Below are 24,379 nucleotides of genomic sequence, written 5' to 3' on the forward strand. Positions count from 1 at the left end.
TTGACCATGGTCATATTGCTGCTGTTGGGAGACTGTTGTGTCCAGAGCATGTTATGCTCCAGCAGTGAATGCACATTAAAGATAGCTCAGTGGCTGTTAGACATTTTGATGTGTATTGGGATGATAAAAAACTTAAATGCAGCCTGTTTTTGCCTGTACGTTTTAAATGCTGGTTTATTGAGCAGTGCCAAGTTAATATCTGCACTTCTGTAATCCAGTGTGCTTGAATTCCTCTGTTGGTAGATTAGCAGGCTGTTGAAAACAGTGCTTTCTTTGTGCTTCTGTGGAGCAGAATTACTTCCAAAGCTACTTGTTAATCATAGAGCATTGGTATTTGTTCACAGTTTGTTTCATGTTTAATTTATGGTGAGTTGTATTGGGAATTTCACAAGAATACCAATTGGAGCAATTAGGAAGTTGATTCATGAATAAGTGACAACAAAAATGCATTTTTCCTGGTCTTAAAGTTTGAGACTGTCCAGTTATTTCCCTTGCCTCCGACCCCTCTTGTGCATAGTTTTACTTTAGTAAAGACCATAGTACTTTAGTAAGACCAAAAAGCCCCTGTCCCACTTACGTGTCCATGGAAGGAATGGATGATGTTTTGGTTCGAGACCCTTCTTCAATCTGAAAGAAGGGTCTTGACCCGAAACGTCACCCATTGCTTCTCTTCAGAGATGCTGTCGGTCCCGCTGAGTTACTCCTGCATTTTGTGTCTATCTTCAATTTTCTTGGCCCCGCTCTGGGAGTAGAAGTGGGGGCGGATCTGGACCGCAACGGCCCTGAGCCCCAGGCTGAGTTCTACGATCGTTTGCTTGCTTCTGCTGCTGTTGGAGGTGAGACGTTGCATCGCGCCAGGGTCTTGGCTGTCCCACTTTGGCCATCAGTTACGTGACAGGCCGGTGGCGCGCGAAGATTTCATTCGCTACAAAATTTCCGAGCGCCGCGCGATATCGCGCACAACTACATAGCCCTCCGCGCTTCTCAGTGGGACCGGCCCCGCGCGGCCACACAATGTCCGTGCGCCTCAACGCAACGACAAGGTCACGTAATTTGCGTGCCAAGGACACGTAAGTGGGACAGGGCCTTAACAACTTCAGCTCCTGTCTGACCAATTATTTACACGTTTCTCTCATCTCATAGCTGTAATTATTGGTCTGATGTTTTGCATAGATAACGTCCCCTTCTCCTTTTGACTTCCATCATCCTGCTCATGCTTTATATTCTTTCTTCAGCTACATCAGCCAAACACTTTGGATTCCTTTCCCTAAACTCTCTTTCAAATGTACCCCTGTTTAATCTTGACTGGCCACTTTCCTGAGTTGGTACTTGCAATCATTTTCATCTCTGAAATACACCTAAAAATTGTCATTCCTTTAAAGGCGTCATGTAAGTGCAGCACAGCGGCGCACCTGATAGAGCTGCTGTTTCTCAGCGCCAGAGACCCGGATTTGATCCTGACCTTGGGTGCTGTCTGTATGGAGTTTGCACTATCTCCCAGTAACTGCATGGGTTTCCTCCAGGTGCTCCCAAAGACGTGCGAGTTTATACTCAAGTAGCACCAGTACACCTAGTGGATGCTCGTATATATTCAAATCCTTCAAACAGTTTAAGTCTAAATGGCCTCTGTAAAATTGCGCTTGTTGGATAGCGAGTGGATGAGAAAGTGGGATAACATTGAACTAGTGTGAAAGGGTGATTGATGGCCATTGGGAACTCTGTGAGCCATGGGCGGAAATCCCGGGTAGGATGGGTGGGACGCGCCCCTCCCATGCTTTGAGAGGTGGGGGACAATCCCCCCCCATGTTTTGTTATCCGGATTTTGAAATTCGGTGAAAAAAAAATCTATTAAAATCTCCGCTTTCCGCCAGACAGTGGGGTTGTCACTGTTAAGAGCTTGTTAAATGTTTCTATTAACATCGTATTAACACGATGTGTCATCAATTGTGTTTTGATCTTCAAGTATTACTGAAGGTATTTACGGAGAATTTCTTAAAGCTGTCTGATGCGGGTACAATTACCATTTGAACTAATTGGATGTATTGGTGGATGGGAAAGATTTAAACGGGTATCGGATTTAAACGGGTCAGGTCATTAAGGGCTCCGGTTGAACGGGTTTCCTGGCTGGCTTGCAGCAAAGTCACTCACGTTATTTAGTTTTTTTTCCCATCTCTCTCTCTCTCTCTCTCCCCCCCCCCCCCTCCAAGGATGGTTCTTCTGTTTGCCTTTATTTGCTTCAGTTTTATTTGTTTAAGTGTAATTTATCACATTGTAGCTTTTGAAAGATTCAAGCAGGTATCAGACGCTTTCTAAGGGCTGAATCGGCCCATTCGCGGGGCCATTCATCGCCCGGCGCGGCTTAAAATCGGCCGCAGAATCTTCCATCGCCCCGAGGTCAGGCAGTCAAATTGCTGCGTCGAGGCAATCAAGGCTCCCAGTGTTGAAGCCCCCACCAGCCGATTTTAAGCCGCGCCAGATGATGAAAGGCCACCAAACGGGCCGATTCAAGCCCCATGATTCAGGGCGGATGAAGCTGCTCTTGCTGGAATTCGGAATCAGTCACCAACCAGGTCAGTTCCCGATGTAACCGTCCACAGGGCCCACGGCCGAAGACTCCTAAGTCTCGTGTGTGTATGCGCGTGCGGCCACCAAGAAATTGGGTCCCCCCATGTTTGATAGCGATTTCCGCCCCTTCAGCAGGGTCTGTTTCCATGCTGTATCTCTAACCTATATTCAATTATTGTATTCTATTTGTTAAAATAAATAGATTTTAACTGCTGGGTCTTCCATGCATTGATGTAACATTTAATGTAAATTTTTGTAGCTAAGAGAAGTTGAAGAGTTTCCTAAGACATTAGCATGTTACATTTTGGAATTAGACAATAGACATTTATCATTATTATTATTTTTGTTTCAGACCATAGGTTATGATCCAATAATTCCTGCTGAGGTGGTAGCTAAATTTGGAGTGGAATTCGTGTCCCTGGACTATCTCTGGCCACATTCTGACTTCATCACAGTTCATACACCTTTAATGCCATCTACTGAAGGTAAATATTGATGCCACCAACATTGCACGCTGCTCAGAAAGGGTCTTTTTGTGATACCTGAGGAACTACTTCCCTTAGTGGAAACTGAATACGTCAGTCACTCAAGTAGCACCAGTACACCTAGTGGATTCTAATATTAAGGACTCTGCTCGTATATATTCAAATCCTTCAAACAGTTTAAGTCTAAATGAAGGAGAAACATTGAAAAGCACTGGAAATTGTATACTGGAAGTGCACAATATGTTGGTCATCCATGCAAAGGTGGAGGAGGATGGTTAGCGTTCTGGTCATGGTGCAGTTCCAAAGTGTTAACTTGTTGACTAGCAAGATTCCTACTATCAATACTTATACCCAACTAGCTGCAAGTTGAGACAAATTTTAAGAAACTCAAGACTAAGAAGGTTATCTGATTGCACGAGAAATGAAGAGGAAGAGAAAGCAGTAGCTATTTAGATAAGGGATTTTAGAAGTTTAATATTGGTAGGGAAAAAAAGGGGTTATTGAGATGCACAATTTTGAAAATGTGCGCAATTAGTGGATGTCGTGATAAATCTGGGGAATGGACTTTGAATAAACCCTGACGATATAGAGACACAATTGTGCATGTGCAATTCAAAAAAATGAATTTGTGTTTAGGATCACCAACCACATTAGCATCAGTAAATACCAGTGACAGAAAGGGAGCTAACATTGAAACTGAAATAAGGAGGGAAACAAGAAATTGCAGTTTTCGGAAATCTGAAACAACAGGAGATGTTGGAAATGTTTAGCAGCTCAGGCAGCGCCACTGGATAGAGAAACAGCTAATATTTTCACTCAATTAAATTTCATTACAATGGGAATTGCTTTGTTAACCAGAAGATTTTTCTTGCCTTGTTCACTGGTGTGCACGAAATGCAGGTGACATGGGGCAACATGAGGCATTGCCTTCCCATCATCCATTCTCAAATAATCATTATCAATGTTACGGGAAGGTGCATCCATGTGTGTATGTTTCGTATGTTCCTCTAGAAATTATCAAATTTTAATTTATTTGTGTCTCAGGAACTAAAAGTTTTCATTGTCCATCAGTACATTATTGTTGAAATCCAAATGCACATTAGCTGCAATGCCACAGGAAGTTTGCAGGTAACTTGTAACAATGGATACAATTCAAAGAAGTTGAAGAAAGTGGAAAATAAAATTCCAGTGATGGGCAGGACAAAGTTCTTCAGACTGATGTCAGAGGAGGGGACGGGACAGAGTTCTTTGTCCCTCCCCCTCCCCGGAAATCAGTCTGAAGAAGGGTCTCAACCCGAAGCCCATTCCTTCTCTCCAGAGATGCTGCCTCACCGCTGAGTTACTCCAACATTTAATATTCGTTAATATTGGTTCCCAAATCATGCCGTGATGCATCCTGTTACGGGCAATATCAGTTCTCTCACTTCAGGTAGCCCCGACATTCCCTCTCTCTCTATCCCTCCCCCACCCAAGTCACACTAGCTTCTCATTATCACCCTTTAGCTTACAATGGCCTGTTTCCTTTATCATCGTTACTTTTTTTGCATATCTTTCATTCATTATTCTTTATCTCCACATCACCGTCTATATCTCTTGTTTCCCTTATCCCTAAACAGTCTGAAGGAGGGTCTCTACCCAAAACGTCAGCCATTCCTTTTCTCCAGAGATGCTGCCTGTCCCGCTGAGTTACTCCAACTTTTTGTGTTTATCTTCGGTTTAAACCAGCATCTGCAGTTCCTTCTTACACATCAGTTTATTCACCTTCAATCTAGATTCATTTGTTCTGTTTGATCAAAGTTTTGGTAATCTACTCTTTTATCTCATGACAACCTTTATACTTTCATGAAAAACCTTGTGGTGTAATGATAAACATTTTCCAATATACTCTGCTTTCTGTACGACTTTCAAAAGCCGTTATAATTACACTTAAACATGATGTGTTTTCGTGTTATAGGCTCTGTGTATATATATTTTAAATCCAAGTTGAGTATAGAAACATAGAAACATAGAAATTAGGTGCAGGAGTAGGCCATTCGGCCCTTCGAGCCTGCACCGCCATTCAATATGATCATGGCTGATCATCCAACTCAGTATCCCGTACCTGCCTTCTCTCCATACCCTCTGATCCCCTTAGCCACAAGGGCCACATCTAACTCCCTCTTAAATATAGCCAATGAACTGGCCTCGACTACCTTCTGTGGCAGTATGGTGTATATTTTAGCTGTTTATCAAATCGTAACAAAATGACCTGCTGATTTTGTCTTGTATGTTTACATTTAGGATTGCTGAATGATGAAACCTTTGCCAAATGTAAAAAAGGAGTGAAGGTTATCAACTGTGCTCGAGGAGGTATTATTGATGAGAATGCATTGCTACGAGCAATGGAATCTGGACAGTGTGGTGGTGCTGCATTAGATGTATTTGTGGAGGTATAAGCAAATTGTCTATCGCATTGTCTTCCATGATAACCTTGCGTATGTGTAATGATAAAAAATTCTGATATACTCTGCATTCTGTAAGGAATTGGAAGAACAATTACTTTAATTGCACGTCTATAGTGACATATTATAAAGAAGCATCTCAAGACTTCAGTGAATTTCCTTGAGAGATACATAATATGGAGGTATATTTAACTTACTAGCAGCAGCAGGACGTACTTTGTATTTGGCCAAGAATCATAAGACCATTAGTCATAGGAGCAGAATTAGGTCATTCGGCTCATCAAGTCTACTCCATCATTCAATTATGGCCGATCTATATATTGCCTCAACCTCATGCTGTAACCTTTAACTCACATACTAATTGAGAGTATCAATTGAGAAATAAAGCTGTATTTTACAAACAAGTTATGCACGAATCGATTGAATTATCATATTGTTCAAAGTGCATTGGTTGAGATAATCTTGGATTAATTCCTAGAACAATGTCATAGACAGGGAAAAGATGACTTTAGATTTGGTCATTTACAGTCTGATTTTAGTTGGTCCACAAAGGGACACAGTGCTGGAGTAACTCAGCAGGTCAGGCAGCATCTCTGGAGAGATCCCTTAATGTCTAAAATTCTATTATTCCTCTTCTTGCAAATAGTCAAAGACTGAATCTCTACAGCCCTCTTATTGAGCATGCTGAAGATTTCCTGGGACAGCTCTGATTATTTCATGTACAGGTGCTCTGTGTTTTCAAGTGAGTTGGCCTGATATGCTTTGCCTTTCGTGGTTGTGGGAAACGGCATACACGTGCCTCCATACATTCAATACAAAAGGATTGCTTCTCCAATAGAATTGGAATTATTTTCCTTGAAAAGAAAGTCACATAATTTACTGTGGTTTTAAACCAAGCCTTTCCATTGGTATGAACATTGAATTCTCCAATTTTAGGTAAACTACCTGCAATCAATCCCCCTTCATCAATCTATCGATCTACCCTTACAGCATAGAAACAAGCTAACAAGCCCAACTTTCGTTTTTTAATATCACGTGTACCAAGGTACAATTAAAAGCTTTTTGTTGCATTCTATCCAGTCAAAGAAAAGACTATACATGATTCACAATGCACAGATCAAAGAGTGGAGCGATTGTAATGTATGATAGCAGATCCTCTTCTGGGACCAACACGGAGAGAATCCACTGGCTTCGGTGCCATCTTGGGTTGACCCAACTTGCCCATGCTGACTAAAATGCCCCATCTGCACTTACATAGAAACATAGAAATTAGGTGCAGGAGTAGGCCATTCGGCCCTTCGAGCCTGCACCGCCATTCAATATGATCATGGCTGATCATCCAACTCAGTATCCCGTACTTGCCTTCTCTCCATACCCTCTGATCCCCTTAGCCACAAGGGCCACATCTAACTCCCTCTTAAATATAGCCAATGAACTGGCCTTGACTACCCTCTGTGGCAGAGAGTTCCAGAGATTCACCACTCTCTGTGTGAAAAAAGTTCTTCTCATCTCGGTTTTAAAGGATTTCCCCCTTATCCTTAAGCTGTGACCCCTTGTCCTGGACTTCCCCAACATCGGGAGCAATCTTCCTGCATCTAGCCTGTCCAACCCCTTAAGAATTTTGTAAGTTTTTATAAGATCCCCTCTCAATCTCCTAAATCCTAGAGAGTATAAACCAAGTCTATCCAGTCTTTCTTCATAAGACAGTCCTGACATCCCAGGAATCAGTCTGGTGAACCTTCTCTGCACTCCCTCTATGGCAATAATGTCCTTCCTCAGATTTGGAGACGAAAACTGTACGCAATACTCCAGGTGTAGTCTCACCAAGACCCTGTACAACTGCAGTAGAACCTCCCTGCTCCTATACTCAAATCCTTTTGCTATGAAAGCTAACATACCATTCGCTTTCTTCACTGCCTGCTGCACCTGCATGCCTACTTTCAATGACTGGTGTACCATGACACCCAGGTCTCGCTGCATCTCCCCTTTTCCTAGTCGGCCACCATTTAGATAATAGTCTGCTTTCCTGTTTTTGCCACCAAAATGGATAACCTCACATTTATCCACATTATACTGCATCTGCCAAACATTTGCCCACTCACCCAGCCTATCCAAGTCACCTTGCAGTCTCCTAGCATCCTCCTCACAGCTAACACTGCCCCCCAGCTTAGTGTCATCCGCAAACTTGGAGATATTGCCTTCAATTCCCTCATCCAGATCATTAATATATATTGTAAATAGCTGGGGTCCCAGCACTGAGCCTTGCGGTACCCCACTAGTCACTGCCTGCCATTGTGAAAAGGACCCGTTTACTCCTACTCTTTGCTTCCTGTTTGCCAGCCAGTTCTCTATCCACATCAATACTGAACCCCCAATGCCGTGTGCTTTAAGTTTGTATACTAATCTCTTATGTGGGACCTTGTCGAAAGCCTTCTGGAAGTCCAGATACACCACATCCACTGGTTCTCCCCTATCCACGCTACTAGTTACATCCTCGAAAAATTCTATAAGATTCGTCAGACATGATTTACCTTTTGTAAATCCATGCTGACTTTGTCCAATGATTTCACCACTTTCCAAATGTGCTGCTATCCCATCTTTAATAACTGACTCTAGCAGTTTCCCCACTACCGATGTTAGACTAACTGGTCCGTAATTCCCCGTTTTCTCTCTCCCTCCCTTCTTAAAAAGTGGGGTTACGTTTGCTACCCGCCAATCCTCAGGAACTACTCCAGAATCTAAAGAGTTTTGAAAGATTATTACTAATGCATCCACTATTTCTGGAGCTACTTCCTTAAGTACTCTGGGATGCAGCCTATCTGGCCCTGGGGATTTATCGGCCTTTAATCCATTCAATTTACCCAACACCACTTCCCGGCTAACCTGGATTTCACTCAATTCCTCCAACTCCTTTGACCCGCGGTCCCCTGCTATTTCCGGCAGATTATTTATGTCTTCCTTAGTGAAGACGGAACCAAAGTAGTTATTCAATTGGTCTGCCATATCCTTGTTCCCCATGATCAACTCACCTGTTTCTGACTGCAAGGGACCTACATTTGTTTTAACTAATCTCTTTCTTTTCACATATCTATAAAAACTTTTGCAGTCAGTTTTTATGTTCCCTGCCAGTTTTCTTTCATAATCTATTTTTCCTTTCCTAATTAAGCCCTTTGTCCTCCTCTGCTGGTCTCTGAATTTCTCCCAGTCCTCCGGTATGCTGCTTTTTCTGGCTAAATTGTATGCATCATCCTTCGCTTTGATACGATCCCTTGTTATCCACATATGGACCATATCCCTCTAAACTGTCCAAATGCTTTTACATGGTGTTTATTGTACCTCTCCACTATCTCTAATATATATATATATATATTGTTTCCTTCCCTCTATTTTTCCTGTGCCTCATCTGGATGTGCACCCATATTCCTACCTATGGCTTCACAATTTGCACCTCTTCTATCCCTACCTCACTTTTTGTCTTTTTGTCTCTGGCGTTTGTCCAACCATTTGCCTACTGCCCCTTCCCCTCCCACCTGTATCACTTGTCAGGCTTCGTCCTGCCCCACCTCTCTTCCAGCCCCACCCCCTCCTCCCTCCCGCCCACACCACAATCAGTCTGAAGAAAGGTCCCAACCTGAAACATCACCTATCCATGTTCTCCAGGGATGCTGCCTGACCTGTCAAATTACTCCAGCACTTTGTACCCTTTCCATTGTTATCCCAGTTTAAGTTTGTAAAGCTTTGAAGTTCATTGTCAGCAGTTAATGCTAGGGTCTAGGCTGGAGCAATGTTCAATGTTCAAGCACAATTAAAAGGTCTTGAAGTACTGTTTTCCCAGTGTTTTATATTTTTACATTGTTTTCAGGAACCACCCAAGAATCTCTGTCTCGTGAATCATCCGAATGTAATTGCCTGTCCACATCTGGGAGCGAGTACCTACGAAGCCCAGGAACGCTGTGGCAAGGATATTGCAGCTCAAATTGTGGACATGGTGAAGGGCAGCTCACTGGTTGGAGTGGTATGTAATTCTGCCATTATTGCTTTTTGAAATTGATCATTTAAAAAAAAATGCTTACAAAAAGGCTAATATTAAACCAGAATATCACTAGATCAAAAGATAGACACCAAGTGCTTGAGTAACTCAGTGGGTTCGGCAGCTGCTCTGGAAAAAAGAAATAGGTGATGTTTTGGGTCGGAACCCTTCTTCAGACTGAAAGATAGAGAAGGCAAGAACAAAACATGGTCGGTAACAGATAACCACAGGAAGGGTGGAGTCCATAATAGCCCATGGTTGGCTGGGGAAGATGTGCTAAAGACAGGGATACAAGGATGCGAACAGTGGAACAAGTAGGATGACTAGGGTGATGAAGAGAGGGGGGTGGGGGAAGAAATGCAGTAGTGACTTAAAATGAAATAAATCAACGTTCATGACGATGAGATAAGTTTGTAATATACACCAGTGTGTGGTGAAATTGCTAGTTTTCATGATGCTCACAGAATAAACAATATACATATAGTAATAAATAGAACAATGAGTGCAAAGCACCAGAACAGAGCAAGTGGTAGTGTAGTCTGAAGTTAGTGCAACAAAATTATTAAAGTCCAATACGTGAGGAAGGCCTAGTGGCACAGCGTTAGAGTTGCTGCCTTACAGCATCAGAGGCCTGACTCCATCCTGACTATGGGTGCTGTCCATATGGAGTTTGTTTGTTCTCTCTGTGACCGTGTGAGTTTTCTCTGGGTGCCTCAGATTCCTCCCATATTCCAAAGACATGAAGGTTTGCAGGTTAATTGGCATCTGTAAATTGCCCTTAGTGTATAGGCTGCAAAACTGAGATAACATGGAACTTGTGTACAGGTGATCATTGGTAGGACTGGTGTAGATGGAGCATCTTGGATGGCATGGGCAAGTTAGCCAGAAGGGCCTGTTTCCTTGCTTTATGACTTTATGACTGTGAGTCAACTTAGAAATTCTGAGTCTGATTTGGTTGTTGTGGACTCGGTGTTTCCACGCTGTAACTAAATTAAATGAAATTACAGTAACAGAAATAGCCAAATGAGGTTGAATTCAGAATAAGAGTATGTGGGAGCGACTCTGGGGAAAGGCTGTGAAGAAGTGATTGTTTCAGAGAAGATAAACACAAAATGCTGGAGTACCTCAGCGGGGCCAGGCAGCACCATCTCTGGAGAAAAGGAATGGGTGACATTTTGGGTCGAGACCCTTCTTCAGACTGAGGTTGTTTCAGGGGTCTGATTGCAAAATGAACTTGTGGTTTATTTAGAACAAAGGATACTATTCAATTGAAAAGATGCAGCAGAACTTTGCAAAAATGATTTGCTATGACATTGTGAACTTCTACAATTAGCCCTATATTCTGTAAGGGTGTGCATCCTTTTGCATATCATGATTGCATTATACTTTCCCAAAGTTATTGGGTGGATGGCTGTCTGACATTTATCCTTGGTTAGATCAATGCCCGGGCTCTCAGCCACACTGTGATTCCTGAATCAAAACCTTGGATCCAACTCGGGGAAGCGTTGGGAATGGTGGCAAAAGCATTTGCTGGGCAAGTAAACAGTCAAACAAAAGTGCAAGTTGCAACAGTAGGTGAGTGCCACAATTCTCGTCTTGCCCTTTTGTTTTGAGAGTTTTTTCAGTGTTTCATGGAGGGAGTCTGGTAATGACTGAGAAGGAATCTGTGGTCAGTGAGTGTTTAAGGGGAATGAATAAAGGGGAATATAACGTGACCAGGGTGATCTCTCCATATGAGGAATAAGGCCCAAACTAGTGTAGATGGGGTATCTTGGTCGGCATGGGCAAATTGGACTGAAGGGCCTGTTTACATTCTGTATGACTCTGAGTCCACTTAGAAACTAAAGCTTGATTTGGTCAGACTCTAAGCACAATATAATGTTCTACTGTTAATATTTGGGTTTGGGTTATCAATCCTTCTCACCGTTTATCATTAACTTATCTGTGGGCTTTGCAGCAACTCAAGTTATTAAATTAACAGTGTAGTTGTAGAATAAATTAATCTGGGATATCAAATCAGGGATTTAATTGGGGAATTGGATAGTTACTAATGGGAAATATAGTTTGTAGAGCAAGGCAATGGGACTAACAAGATTGCTGTTCAAAGCCAGCGTAAATCTGGTGGCTGAATCTTTTGTTCCAACACAAACTTTGATTCTTCATCCAGAGAATAGTTTTACTCTCTGAAATGGAACAAGATTCTGGATGATTAGAAAAGCAATATGTATTGCGGTGTCGAGCACTCATACAATATTTCTGACAAAGCAGGTAGCTGTTTATTGTTTTGATTTAGCTGCCAGTGCTTGAACAAGGCATAAGTATATTGAGTCAATGGTTGCATCATAACTTGCTCAAGACAGCAAGAAATTGCAAAGAGCTATGGATGTAGTCCACTCCATCACACAAACCAGACTCCCCACCACCGACTTCATCTACATTTAACGATGCCTCGGAAAGGCAGCCAATATAATCAAAGACTCAGTCCTCCTCCTCCCTGCTCCTATCAGGCAATAGATACAGAAGCTTGAAATTGCGCACGTTAAGACTCAGGAAGAGCTTCTTCCCCTCTTTTATCAGTCATCTGAACAGTTACCATATCCGAGGGTACTGTCCCAGTTATCTCTACCCCATTGGAGACATTGGACCTTTTATATGGAACAGATGCACTAAAATGCTGAGAACTATATTCTGCACTCTGTATCTTCCCTTTTACTTCACCTATTGTACTTGAGTTTGAGTTGATTGTATTTATGTACAGTATTATCTGATTTGATTGAATCAAGCTTTTCTCTGTGCCTCGGTATACATAACAATAATAAACCTAAACCTATATATGACCTATTACTGTTTGACTTCTAGTGTAGTTTATTTTAGTTTATTGTCATGTGTACCGTGGTATAGTGAAGATTTTTGTTGCATGCTTTACAATCAGTGGAAAGACTATACATGATTACAATGGAGATGTCCACTGTGTACAGATACAGGATAAAAGCAATAACATAAAATGCAAATCTAAATGACACAGGTTGCATTAATAAAATATTTGCTTCACGTGCAAAGCTGAAACTATGAGATCATAAAGAGTGAAAGTAATATGACATGTTCAAATGTTCAGATACATTTCTATTTTATTTTTAAGGTTTGTCTCTGACAAATACTGGGCATTGTATTGCCACAGCTGTGACCCTGGGACTGCTTAAAGGAGATTCGGAAAACCATGTCAACCTTATCAATGCTTCCTTACTTGCAAAAGAAACAGGAGTGACTGTGAGTTGTCTTGGAATTTATTTTGTAAATATGTGACCATTGTTGTAATTAACTCATTTGAATTTGATTTGTCAAAAGTTCATAAATTATAGGAGCAGTGTCTGAAGGGTCTCGACCAGAAATGTCACCCATTCCTTCTCTCCAGAGATGCTTCCTGTCCCGCTAAGTTACTCCAGCTTTTTGTGTCTATTATAGGAGCAGAATTAGGCCATTCAGCCCATCAAGTCTACTCTGCCATTCAATCCTGGCTGATCTATCATTCTTTCTCAACCCCATTCTCTTGCCTTTTCCCCATAACCCGAGACACCGGAACTAATCAAGAATCTGTCAATCCCTGCCTTAAAAATATCCATTGACTTGGGGTCTACATCCTTCTGTGTCAATGAATTCCACAGATTCATCACCCTCTGACAATATAAATTCCCCCATCTCCTTTATGCCTTTTATTCTGAGGCTATGGGCTCTGGTTCTAGACTCTCCCACCAGTGGAAACATCCTCTCCACATCCACTCTATCCAGGCCTTTCACTATTCAGTAAGTTTTAATTAGGTCCCCTCTCATTCTTCTAAACGCCAGCGTGTATAGGCCCAGTGCCGTCAAATGTTCATAAAATGTTAATCCAATCATTCCTGGGATCATTCTCGTAAACCTCTGGACCCACTCCAACGTCACCACATCCTCCCTCAGGTATGGGGACTACACTTACTGTTATGGACATAGCCCAGACCATCATGCAAACCAACCTCCCTTACATAGACTCCATTTACACGTCACATTGCCTCGGCAAACCACCAGCATAATCAAGGACCAATCTCACCTGGTCATTCCCTCTCCTCTCCTCTCCCATCAAGCAAGAGGTAAAGATTCAGATTCGGGGTCAATTGCTTCCCAGCTGTTATCAGGCAACTGAAATGTCTTCTCACCCGCTGGAGAGCGGCCCTGACCTCCCATCTCCCAAATTGGAGACCTTCGAAATATCTTTAACGGACTTTATCTTACACCAAATGTTATACCTTTTATCCTATATCTGCACACTGTGGATGGCTTGATTGCAGACATGTTTAGTATTTTCAGTGTCTGGAACGCACACAACAAAAAGCTTTTCTGTACCTTAGTACATGTGACAATATACTAAACTAAACTCTGGGGTGAGAGGGAGTATCTATGATTAATGCATGTAATGCAGGTTGCAATGAAGCCCTTTTAGAGATATGTGGAATACTGTAGGTCCCCAATCAATATTGAAATCTACGTAGAACTTTGGGGCCAAGTGAAACATGAGGTGTGCAAAGGAGTGAAATTTGATGAGGAAGTTTCCTGTTATTTAAAGGTAACTCCTGCTTAATATAGCTTCATTTTCTGCTGCTTTCTAGCAAACATTTCTATTTGCACTTGGATCAGAATCGCACAAGCAGAGACACAAGGAACTGCAGATGCTGAAATCGTGAGCAAAACAATAAGATGTGGATTAACTCAGCAGGCCAGGCAGCATGTGTGGAGGAAATGGATAGCTGACATTATAGGTCGGAGCCCTTCTGCAGACCAGTTGAAGTTGGGCGGAGAAAGATGGAAAAGAGGTGGGGGTGGGACAAAGCCTGGCAAGTGAGAGGTGGATACAAATGCAGGGGGTTAGATTGGCAGACAGGTGAAGTAAGCGACAAAGGCCAGAGATGAAAAGGGGACAAAAGAGTGTCAGATAAAGAGAGGAGCGAAACGTAAAGCCAGAAAGAAGGGGTAGAGGTGGAAGGGTGAAGGGTGAAAAAGGGGCAAGATAGTTGCAGAAATAGGTGGTCAAGCAGGTGGCAGATATGGGGCAGAGGAAAGACAGGGGAGGTTTCACTTGATATTGAAGAATTCAATGTTCATGCCATTTAGGTGTGAGCTATCCAACAGAATACAAGGTGCTGTTCCTCCAGTTTGCATGTAGCCTCACTGTCAATTGAGGAGGCCCAGGACAAAGAGGTCAGTATGGGAATGGGAAAGGGGTGATAAAATAGTTAGCAACTGAGAGATCCAGCTGGCCTTGGCGGACCGAATGCAAGTGTTCTGAGATATGACCATCTAGTTTATTATCTGTGTCTCTGATGTGAAGGAGGTCTCATCGGGAACACCGGATGCAGTAGATGAAGTTAGGGGAGCTGCACGTGATCCTGTGAATCACCTAGAAGGGTGGTTGGGATCCCTGGATAGAGGTGAGAGAGGAAGTGTAGGGACAGGTGTTGCATCTCCTGTGGTTGCAGGGGAATGTACCTGGGTGGTTTGGGTGGGAAGAGGTGACTGAACACAGGAGTTGTGCAGGGAGTGGTCTCTGTGGATGGTGGAAAGGAGGCAGGGATGAGAATATGGCACCCCCCAGGTGTTGTAGATGGGTCCCTCGCCTGTGCCTGCTCTGTGTCCTGCAGTTCTGCTCTCGCTCCCCCTCCCCCTCCCGCCTGATGGAACAAGGATAGAGTTCCCCTGGTCCTCACTTTCCACCCCACCAGCCTCAGATTATGCTCTGACGTCTTGCTCTGACATTTCTGCCACCTTCAACATCATCCCAACACGAGTCACATCTTCCCACCTCCCCCCCCCCCCCCCCCCAACGCCTAACTACCTATCTTAGCATCGTGTACAGCACAGAAGTTGTGGGCCAAAGGTCCTTTACAGTTCTATGTTCTATGCAGCCTGATTTTCTGATTGCTCCCAGCATTTCCTAGCTTTTATCGCATTGTTGCTTATTTTTACTTGCATAACCATTATCATTGGTCACAAAATCTTTGAATTATCCTGATTAAAATTTAATGTAAAGGTACCTCTTTCTTGCAGGTGGTAATCAAGCACGATGATACAGTTCCAGGGGCTCTCACTGATGTGTGTGCTGTGGAGATCACTACTTCCAGTGCCTCCCATAAATTTCTAGGTTCCATTCAAACTAGCTTGCCAGTGCTCCTGGAGGTTGATGGGGCAGCGTTCAAGCAGGCAGTTCCTCTCTGTGGAAATTTGCTGATTTACAAAGCTGTGGAAAATCCTCAGGTTCTACAATTTGTTGCAGGTAAAGGAAGTAGCATTCACTTGTCCTCATTTGGAATCTCCCTTGTCTTTCATTTAACATTCAGCATTTGAGCTGAACAACCTTCTTAAGGAGACCAAATGTAGGAATAAGATTACATAAATGGGCGACACATTTTGATAGAGCTGCTGCCTTACAGTGCCAGAGGCCCTGAGTTTGACCCTGACCTCGGGGGCTGTCTGTGCGGAGTTTCTATGTTCGCCTTGTGACAATGTGGATTTCCTCCGTTCCCTCCCACATCCCAAAGACGTGAGGGTTTGTAGGTTAATTGGCCTCTGTAAATTGCCCCGCATGTGTAAGGAGTGGATGAATAACACAGAACTAGTGTGAATGGGTAATTGATGGTCAGCGTGCATTTTGGTGGTGCCATTTTAGGACTATTAGATGTTTTTCCTTTTAATAGCCCAGCATATATTTTTAAAGATATTACACAGTTTATAATAAATTCTCCAGTGAACCCAATACATTTCATGGAATTATGGTTCACCTAGACATTGGCCAGTTATATTATTCACTTGGGTAGTAAAGGATGTAAATATGTAATTCATTTGTACTGCAATTTTGAACCCCTTTGAACATTGTAAATGTGTGCAGAAATTAGATTATGAAGTACCCTTGATCTCCTAAAGCTATCATGAAGGAGTCACATAATAATAAAATATAACTCCAATTATCAGCTGTCCAAAACTCCTAATGATTCAGCGGCAAGTCTTGGCAGAGATCGATGAGTTCAAGCAGACAATCCCAGCTGATACTTTATTTGGAGTTGTACCATTAGCTTTCATGTACAATATATTTAAAGGGCAATGTCTGCTCTCAGGTGAATTAAAAGATACAAGAGTGCAGTTTTTACCAAAAGCTATGAAGTTCTGGCCGTCATTTACCCAGCAACAAATAACATGGAAAAGTTAATTATTTACTTCATTGGCCGTTGCTTCCCTATATTAAGAGCGTCCATACTTCAAATGTACTCTGGGTTTAAAAATCTTTTGGGACATTGAAGTGACGGAAGATGCGATGTAAATGTTGGTTGTTGTTTGGAATGCCGCTACATTTTCCCAGAGGGAATTTAGTCTATTTTTTCACTTATTTCAATAGATACTATACTAATTAAACAGAGTAATTAATCTGTCCTTGGTCATTTTTGCCAACTAATCTTGCATGATAACTTTTTTGACTGCAATGAAAATTGAAATAAGTGTTATCCAGTAGTTTAGTTGTCTTAAAATATTCAGGTAAGTTTATAAAGCATGACTCACTGTTTAAGAAATATGCAGCTGCATCTCATTCTTATTTTTTTGCATGTGCCTTTTACTATCTGTAATATTAATCATTTTTTATCAAAGCTCAGTGGATCTTCTTGTGCAAGTTATAAACTATAATCCACATTGGATTTTTAGAAGAAACTAGACTAAGTGGAGCCCATTGGGTCCTTGTCACAAGGGAGGCCTAGTCCCCCAACGCAACCCATTCGTCCAAAGCAATATTCCACCACTCGCCCATAGCCCCCAACTGCGCAGGCGCGGCTCATTTCCCCTCACCCCCAGCACTCTCTCCCCCGCCTCTTCACCCTCCCTCTTCTTTCCTCTCTCCTCCTCCCCTCCCCCAATCCCACCCTCACTTCTCCCTCCTCCTTTCCCCTACTCTCAGTCACTCCCTCCCTCCATAACTCCTCTCCCCTCCCTACCTCCCTACCTCCCTCTATCCCCTACCTGCCCCACTCCTTATCTCCACTATCACTCCTCATCTCCCCCCTCCTCTCCCTCCATTCCCCCTCCTCCCCACTCTCCCTCCTTACCTCCCTCTTCTTTCCCCTCTCCTCCTACACTCCCCCAATCCCTCCCTCCTCTCCTTTCCCCTACCCTCAGTCACTCCCTCCCTCCCTCCATAACTCCTCTCCCCTCCTTACCCCCCTCCTCTCCCTCTACCCCCCCCCCTCCTCCCCACACCTCACCTCTCCCACTTTCCCCTCCCCCTCTCCCTCCCTACCCCCTCCTCTCCCTCAATCCCCCCGGTCTCCTTCCTCACCTCCCCCACTTTCCCCCCTCTCTCTCCCCCGAACCCCTCCTCTCCCTCAATCCCCCCACTCTCTCTCCTCATCTCCCCAGGATCTTGAGGTTGCTGTTCCTCTGACCGGAGGTTGCCTTGTCCTGAGGCCGCGCCTGGTGGGCAGGTGCTGGCAGAGGCAGGCGGGTGCCGGTGACGGACAGCGGACACAACCAATCAGTGCGGCGATGGTGCAGGAAGGGTGCTGGATATCGCCGTCCAGGCAGTGACTGACGGCAGGAGACCAATATGCTCGTGCGTGTTTTTAATTATTTTTAAACCTTAACAACTTTTAAAATATACCATTGATCGGAACAAAACTTGTTGCACTTGCAGCACAGGGGAATGGTGAGTAAGGTGGCGAATAATAGTAGCGCTATCGCGTACCGTTTTTGCGCAAAAAGAAAAACCACACAAACAAGAGCACGAGCACAAGATCAGAGTTTTAGTTATGTATAGATAGATACCCTTTTGAACTTAGTGTTTTCCACAAGAGTCATTGATTTATCGATTCAGAGTTAACCCTTTTGAACTTAGTGTTTTCCGCAAGAGTAATTGATTTACCGATTCAGAGTTAACCAGAGTTAATCAGTTTTAAATGACCCTGGATAAACTTAATAATTGTTGCCTTTTCTTTATTCAGGTGTGCTGGCCTCAGCTGGAATTCAGATTGAATTATATAATGTTACAAATGCTGTGGATGGAGACCAGTGGTGCATTATGGGAATTACTTCATTATTAGTAGATTTAAATCTTCTTAAGCCACATGTAAAGGTATCAACACAGTTGACAATATGAATAAGAGATTGCTAATCCATTCAGGAAAACCTAAGGAAAATGTAGAACTTAATTTGACCATGTTTGGCTTGAATTTATTATAACAATGGTGCCTTTTTCAATAGTACAAAATGTCAAATAAGCTAACATAAACAACATAGCATAAAGCCATTGCATGAGCTAACATAGTTTATTGTGTTTTATCTGTAATATGCCACCGCCTTTAACGTAAGCTAGTAGCAGTAAATGCTAGAAATATTTAGCATGTCAGGCAGTATTTGTTCAAAGGTCTGTCACTGCACTGTAGAACAGATTGATCAGTGGTATTTGACAGGCAGATAATGTCTAAGCAACTGATCTTGAACTAAACAATGTTGAAAGCCCTCCCATTCCACTGAGATGGGTTCCATGTCAAGTTAATGGTCATGACTATTTGCATCTTTTGATCTGTTAAATAGGCATTTCCATTTGAAATAGTAACTGTGATAAATAATCCACCCTCAAACACAACTATATATTCAGTAGAGATTCACTGCCACAAGAACTTATCAAGAGAGAACAAACACTTCTTCAGTATGAAGCTAGAAACTTAAATCCTTCGTGACTAATGTCCAGTCGATCATCACAACACGAGTCAAAAGCTTTCAGTGGTAAGCCTGTAGTTGGAACATCAGGGATTCAATGACTTTGAATAGACTATAGCTGAGTAGAGATAGAGGAGACCTCTCTACTCACTCCCTGTGTTACAGCCATGCATGTAGCTGAAATTCACATTTGTGGAAATCACAAATCACCCACAACTGCCCTAACAGTGTGAGGAGGAGGAGATGGGGAGATTTGGAAAGTCCGTTGTAGCTTAGCAGCTTGATAGTTTCAGGAGCCACCAAGACCAAGGACACCCCAGCGCAGATACAGGAGGTTCTGAGAGGGGGGGTGTGAACAGCTGGAGGTCGAGATCTATATCTGTGACCAATTCCATCATCTGGAAGAGAGATGAAGTCCTATGAAAAGAATTTACGGAGAAAATTGGGAAGAATTTAAGAAGAAAAAAACAGGACCTCCAGGATTGTAATCTCAGGATTACTTTCTCTTCTCATGATCTAGCGGGACAAGATTTAGGAAGATAGTACAGTTAAATGCATGGCCAAGGAGCTGGTTTAGTGGGGGGGGGTGGGGGGCTACACGTATAGGATCATTGGTATCTCTTCCAGGACAAGTGGGGACCTGAACTGGAAGTGAAACCAATAATCTGGTGGGGAGATTTGTCTAAATTAGTCTGTCGAGGTCGAGGGGGCAGGCAGATGGGAAAGTTAAGACAAATATAAAAGTTACAGCGTGCAGGTTCAGTAGACATAACACACGGGGGCTAGACAGGGTATGAGGAAAGTATACACTGCATTTATTTGCATGTAAGATGCCTGACAGATAAGGTAGAGGAACTCGAGAAATACATTGATCCAAGGACTGGGATATATGCAACAAGTTGCCAGGGAAGCTGTGGAGTCAGATACAATTACCGTGCTGAAAATACATTTGGCCAGGTGCATGGTTAGGGAACATTTAGAGAGATGTGGGCCAAATGCAGGCGAGTGGGACTTGCTCAGGTGGACAACTGCGTTAGCATGGACGAATGGGTCGAAGGGCCTGTTTTGGCGCTTTTACCTCTGACTACCCAAAAAATTGAGATATGGAATAAAATTGGTTCTCACAGAATCTGTGAAAATAATTACAAGCTGATGTAGTTTCCTTTAGTTTAGTGTTAGTTTAGTGATGCAGCGAGGAAACCGGCCCTTCGGGCCACTGAGTCCGCGACGACCAGCAATAACCTCATACACTTACACTATCCTAAGCACACTTGGGACGCTTTACAAGCCAATTAACCTACAAACCTGTACATCTTTGGAGTGTGGGAGGAGACAGGAGATCGCGGAGAAAATCCACTCAGGTCACGGGGAGAACGCACAAACTTCATACATATCGCACCCGTAGTCAGGATCGAACCCGGGTCCCTGGTGCTTTAAGGCAACAACTCTACTGCTGTGCCACCTTGCCGCCCCTTTACATTATGAAAAATCATAATATTAACCATTGTCTAGGAGCTCTATTCCACCCCCATAATATGGGTGCTGCTTGAATAGCCTAATAAATAGGATAGTCATGACAAAATGTCCCTATTGAGCCAGCTGAAGGACATCTATTTGTCTTTTTAACCCCTGCTGCTGACAACAGGGCCACAGGTAAATTGGCCAGTGCTGCTTTCTTGGCCAGTGTCAGTTTGCCATTGTGGACCAAGAGCTAGCAAGAAGTCCAATGGAACTGATAACAAGACTGCGTTATGACACTTGCCCCTGCAAATAAACACAGGCAGGGTCATCATTCCATGAATCATCGTTACTCAATGAAAGCTCATAGACCTACAGATGTTGCCTGACCTACTTAGCCTTTCCAGCATTTTAATTTTTAATTTTTAGTATCTGGAGTTCTTGGATTTCAACTCCAATCTACTTAATCTTCGTTCTAAAAGTTATCATTTGTTTTGGCAATAAATGGAATTTCTGAGAGTCTTCTGGTGTTGAAATAATACTGTTTGATAATAATGTAGCTCACTTCTACTTCTGTTTTGCAAAGCAATTATGTAGTAAATTACTTTTCTTGTCTTCCTGTGATTCATTCCAAAAAAGTTGAACATACCCATTTACTAATTTCTAATCTTGCAGAGAAGGGTTTTTTTGATATAAAATGAATCTTTGGATTTTTAGTTTTTGTCTGGAGGATTCAAGACATGTGTTGACATAACACCCTTGGGGCTTACTGTGTGCCATAAGACTCGAGTCATTGGGGACATTTATGGGTTCAATACACATCCTGCAGATTTAAGTACAGAAGTCAAGGCTGAAGTATCATTGCGGCGCTCAAAAATGTTGCTCCATTGGAACCACTGTCCTAAGGCAGAGTCCTCTTGGGTAGATACTAAATGTCCCAGGGCAATATTCCAAAATAAAGTTGGTGAATTGCAGTACCTAAGCTTATATTTACCCTTCTCAAAACCAAAAACAGATATACTTGAGAAATACGGCGTGGGATTCTTCAGCCCACCGAGCTCACGATGACCATTGATCACTAGTTCACTCTAGTGTTTTGTTATCCCACTTTCTCATCCACCCCGTACACACTAGGGGCAATTTTACAAGAGCCAATTAACCTACAAACCCACTTGGCAGGTCTTAGCATGTCTTTGGGATGTGGTAGGAAACCAGAGCACCCGGAGGAAATCCACACGGTCACAGGGAGAATGTGCAAACTCCACACATACAGCACCAGGGGTCAAGAATGAACCTGGGTCTTGGGCGTGGTGAGGCAACAGCTCTACCAGCTGGACCACTGTGCTGCCCTGACAATTCATTATTTCATTCCAGTTTATAGGAGCTTGCTCGATACATATTGAATGTCATTTGTTTTCATAGTAACTACATCTCAAAGGTACCACACCAGCTGTAGAGAGCTTGGTGGTGACCTAAAGTTATGTACCATGAGTACTTCCAGCAAAATATTTAATAGAGTGAACTGAATAATAATAAGATATTTATTCCAAAGTGACAATGGTAACGCCTACCTGAAAAAGTCCTCTATTTATTTTTCAAAGAAGCATGGCTGTAGCCAAAATACAACTATTCAAACATACCTGATAATAATAATTACACCAGGAAGAATTATCTTGGCGTTTCTTAAACAATGACTCTCAGCTGCCTGCAACAACTCTCTAACTTTCTTGGTTATTAAAATGTATGGTCTCTGTATGCAGACAGTGTTGGATGTAAAACCTCAATGGTCTGGTACCGGAGATATTTTAGTGCAGGACAGGCAGATTTTCTGGACTATTCTGTACCGGTATTATACTTCAACAAACTTTTCATATGTTTCTTAAGATGTCACAGTGGTGTTATGTTTTTCCCCCAGTGAGTTTAAACAAAGCTTTGGAAACAGGACTGACTAAGTTTAAAGGGATCACGAGAAACAGGTCCTATGTATGTAAAAGGAATGTGGTAAACAAACCCTGGTGAGTTTGAAGGGAGAGACACCAGGATTTCTGAACAATGGAACAGCAAATTAGTCATATAGCATGGAAACAGGCCCTTCAGTCCAACTTGGCCATGCCAACCAAAATGCCCCATCTTTGTTAGACCCACCTGCCTGTGAGTGGACCATAAACCTCTCCTATCCCCACTTTTACTCTATTAGCCTGAAGGTCACATTAACAGAATAGTGGTAATATAGCTTTATAAAATTACTTAAGATTTTTTATGTTTATTGCACATTTTTCTGTATAACGGGACAATAAGACACCGCCTCATTCAGCTCCATGAGGAGCATGTGCTTCCCAGTGCACAAGGGGAAGTGAGATGCACAACCTCTGAGCATTGGAGACCTTTGTGTGGGCCAGTAAATAATCTTCAATTATGAATATATCAAAAACAGGCGTGATGCTCTCTGACAAACTTGTACTGACAATCAGGCACTTGCTGTACTAAACTTATTAAATTATTGAGTTACAATGAATATCTCATCATCTCCACCATGCGACCTCTGCTCTCTAAAGAGACCCTAAGGTCCGTTTAATGTCCTATGCTGAACATCTGACTGGATTTGAACAACTGCAATTAAGTTTAAATCTCTTAAAGGAGCTGTGTAAGGCAAGTTCAAGTTCAAGTGAGTTTATTGTCAAGTTAAGTTATTCTTTCCAGCAAGAGTGGTGGGTGCCTGCCAGAGGTGGTGATGGAGACAGATATGTTAGTATTGTTTTGTGGTGTATTATGTTTTTATGGATATGCTGAGAATGAAAGGATATGGATCATGTGCAAGCAGAGGAGATTAGTTTATCCTCGCATCATGTTAGGAACAGGCATTGTGAGCCAATGGGGGTGTTTTTAGTCTAGTTTGGAGTTGCATCATAGAAATAGGCCCTTCAGCCCATGGAGTCCACACTGTGTATTGATCACCCATTCAAAGGTTTGTTTGGAAAAATAAGATAATTGACATTTTCTTTTATCTCGTATTTCGTGTTACTATAATAATAATAATAAATTTTATTTGTTGGGCGCCTTTCAGACATCTCAAGGACACCTTACATAGATTAACAGGAATATAAACATATATAATCAGAGTAAAATAAATAATAAAGACATCACAGAGACACAAACTAAAAACAGAATTCAGTCCAAAAACTGAAATTGTAATGACAATTTTCCCTATTAAGAAATAGGTTATTAATAGATTAGAGGATAGAAGATCAAGAGTAGAAATAAAGGATGCACAGTAGTATGCTCCTCAAAGATCAGGTTGTATTTATGGGCAGGGTTGAGTCCAGGAGCAAGGAGATCTCACTGCAATGGTAAAGAGCCTTGGTAGGACCTCCATCTGGAGTTTAGTGAGTAGTTTTGGTGTCCTTATTTGAGATGTTCTTCCCAAGTGCAATCAAACTTTACACGACTGATTCTTGGGATGGAAGTTCTGACATATGAGAAATTGAGTTGATTCGGCCTATTGTTCACGAGTTTAGAAGAATGAGATGAAAGTTCATGAAAACTTGAGACAGACTAAATACTGAAAGGATATTGTCAATATGGGAGAGTTAGAATGAGGTATGCCATTTAGAACTGAGATCAGGAGAAATAGAGTCATAGAGTGATACAGTGTGGAAGCAAGCCATTCAACCCAA

The 24,379-nt window shown here is 42.5% G+C and overlaps 1 protein-coding gene across 2 annotated transcripts in view; it reads left to right on the top strand.

Moving 5' to 3' along the window:
- The window catches only part of phgdh (phosphoglycerate dehydrogenase), a 37,368-nt gene extending 17,034 nt beyond the window's left edge, over positions 1–20,334 (top strand). Inside the window, exons 6-12 of one of the 2 annotated variants that reach the window (XM_033023984.1) lie at positions 2,918–3,050; positions 5,331–5,479; positions 9,354–9,506; positions 10,958–11,096; positions 12,661–12,788; positions 15,597–15,822; positions 18,530–20,334. In XM_033023984.1, the coding sequence (XP_032879875.1) occupies positions 2,918–3,050; positions 5,331–5,479; positions 9,354–9,506; positions 10,958–11,096; positions 12,661–12,788; positions 15,597–15,822; positions 18,530–18,684 (1,083 nt within the window). In that variant the 3' untranslated portion in view covers positions 18,685–20,334. The remainder of the gene's footprint in view (positions 1–2,917; positions 3,051–5,330; positions 5,480–9,353; positions 9,507–10,957; positions 11,097–12,660; positions 12,789–15,596; positions 15,823–18,529) is intronic. The other variant, XM_033023983.1, reaches the window with a different exon arrangement.
- The last annotated feature ends 4,045 nt before the right edge of the window (positions 20,335–24,379 follow it).

This window comes from Amblyraja radiata, chromosome 7 (genome assembly GCF_010909765.2).
Source record: "Amblyraja radiata isolate CabotCenter1 chromosome 7, sAmbRad1.1.pri, whole genome shotgun sequence".
In the NCBI taxonomy this organism is placed as follows: domain Eukaryota; kingdom Metazoa; phylum Chordata; class Chondrichthyes; order Rajiformes; family Rajidae; genus Amblyraja; species Amblyraja radiata.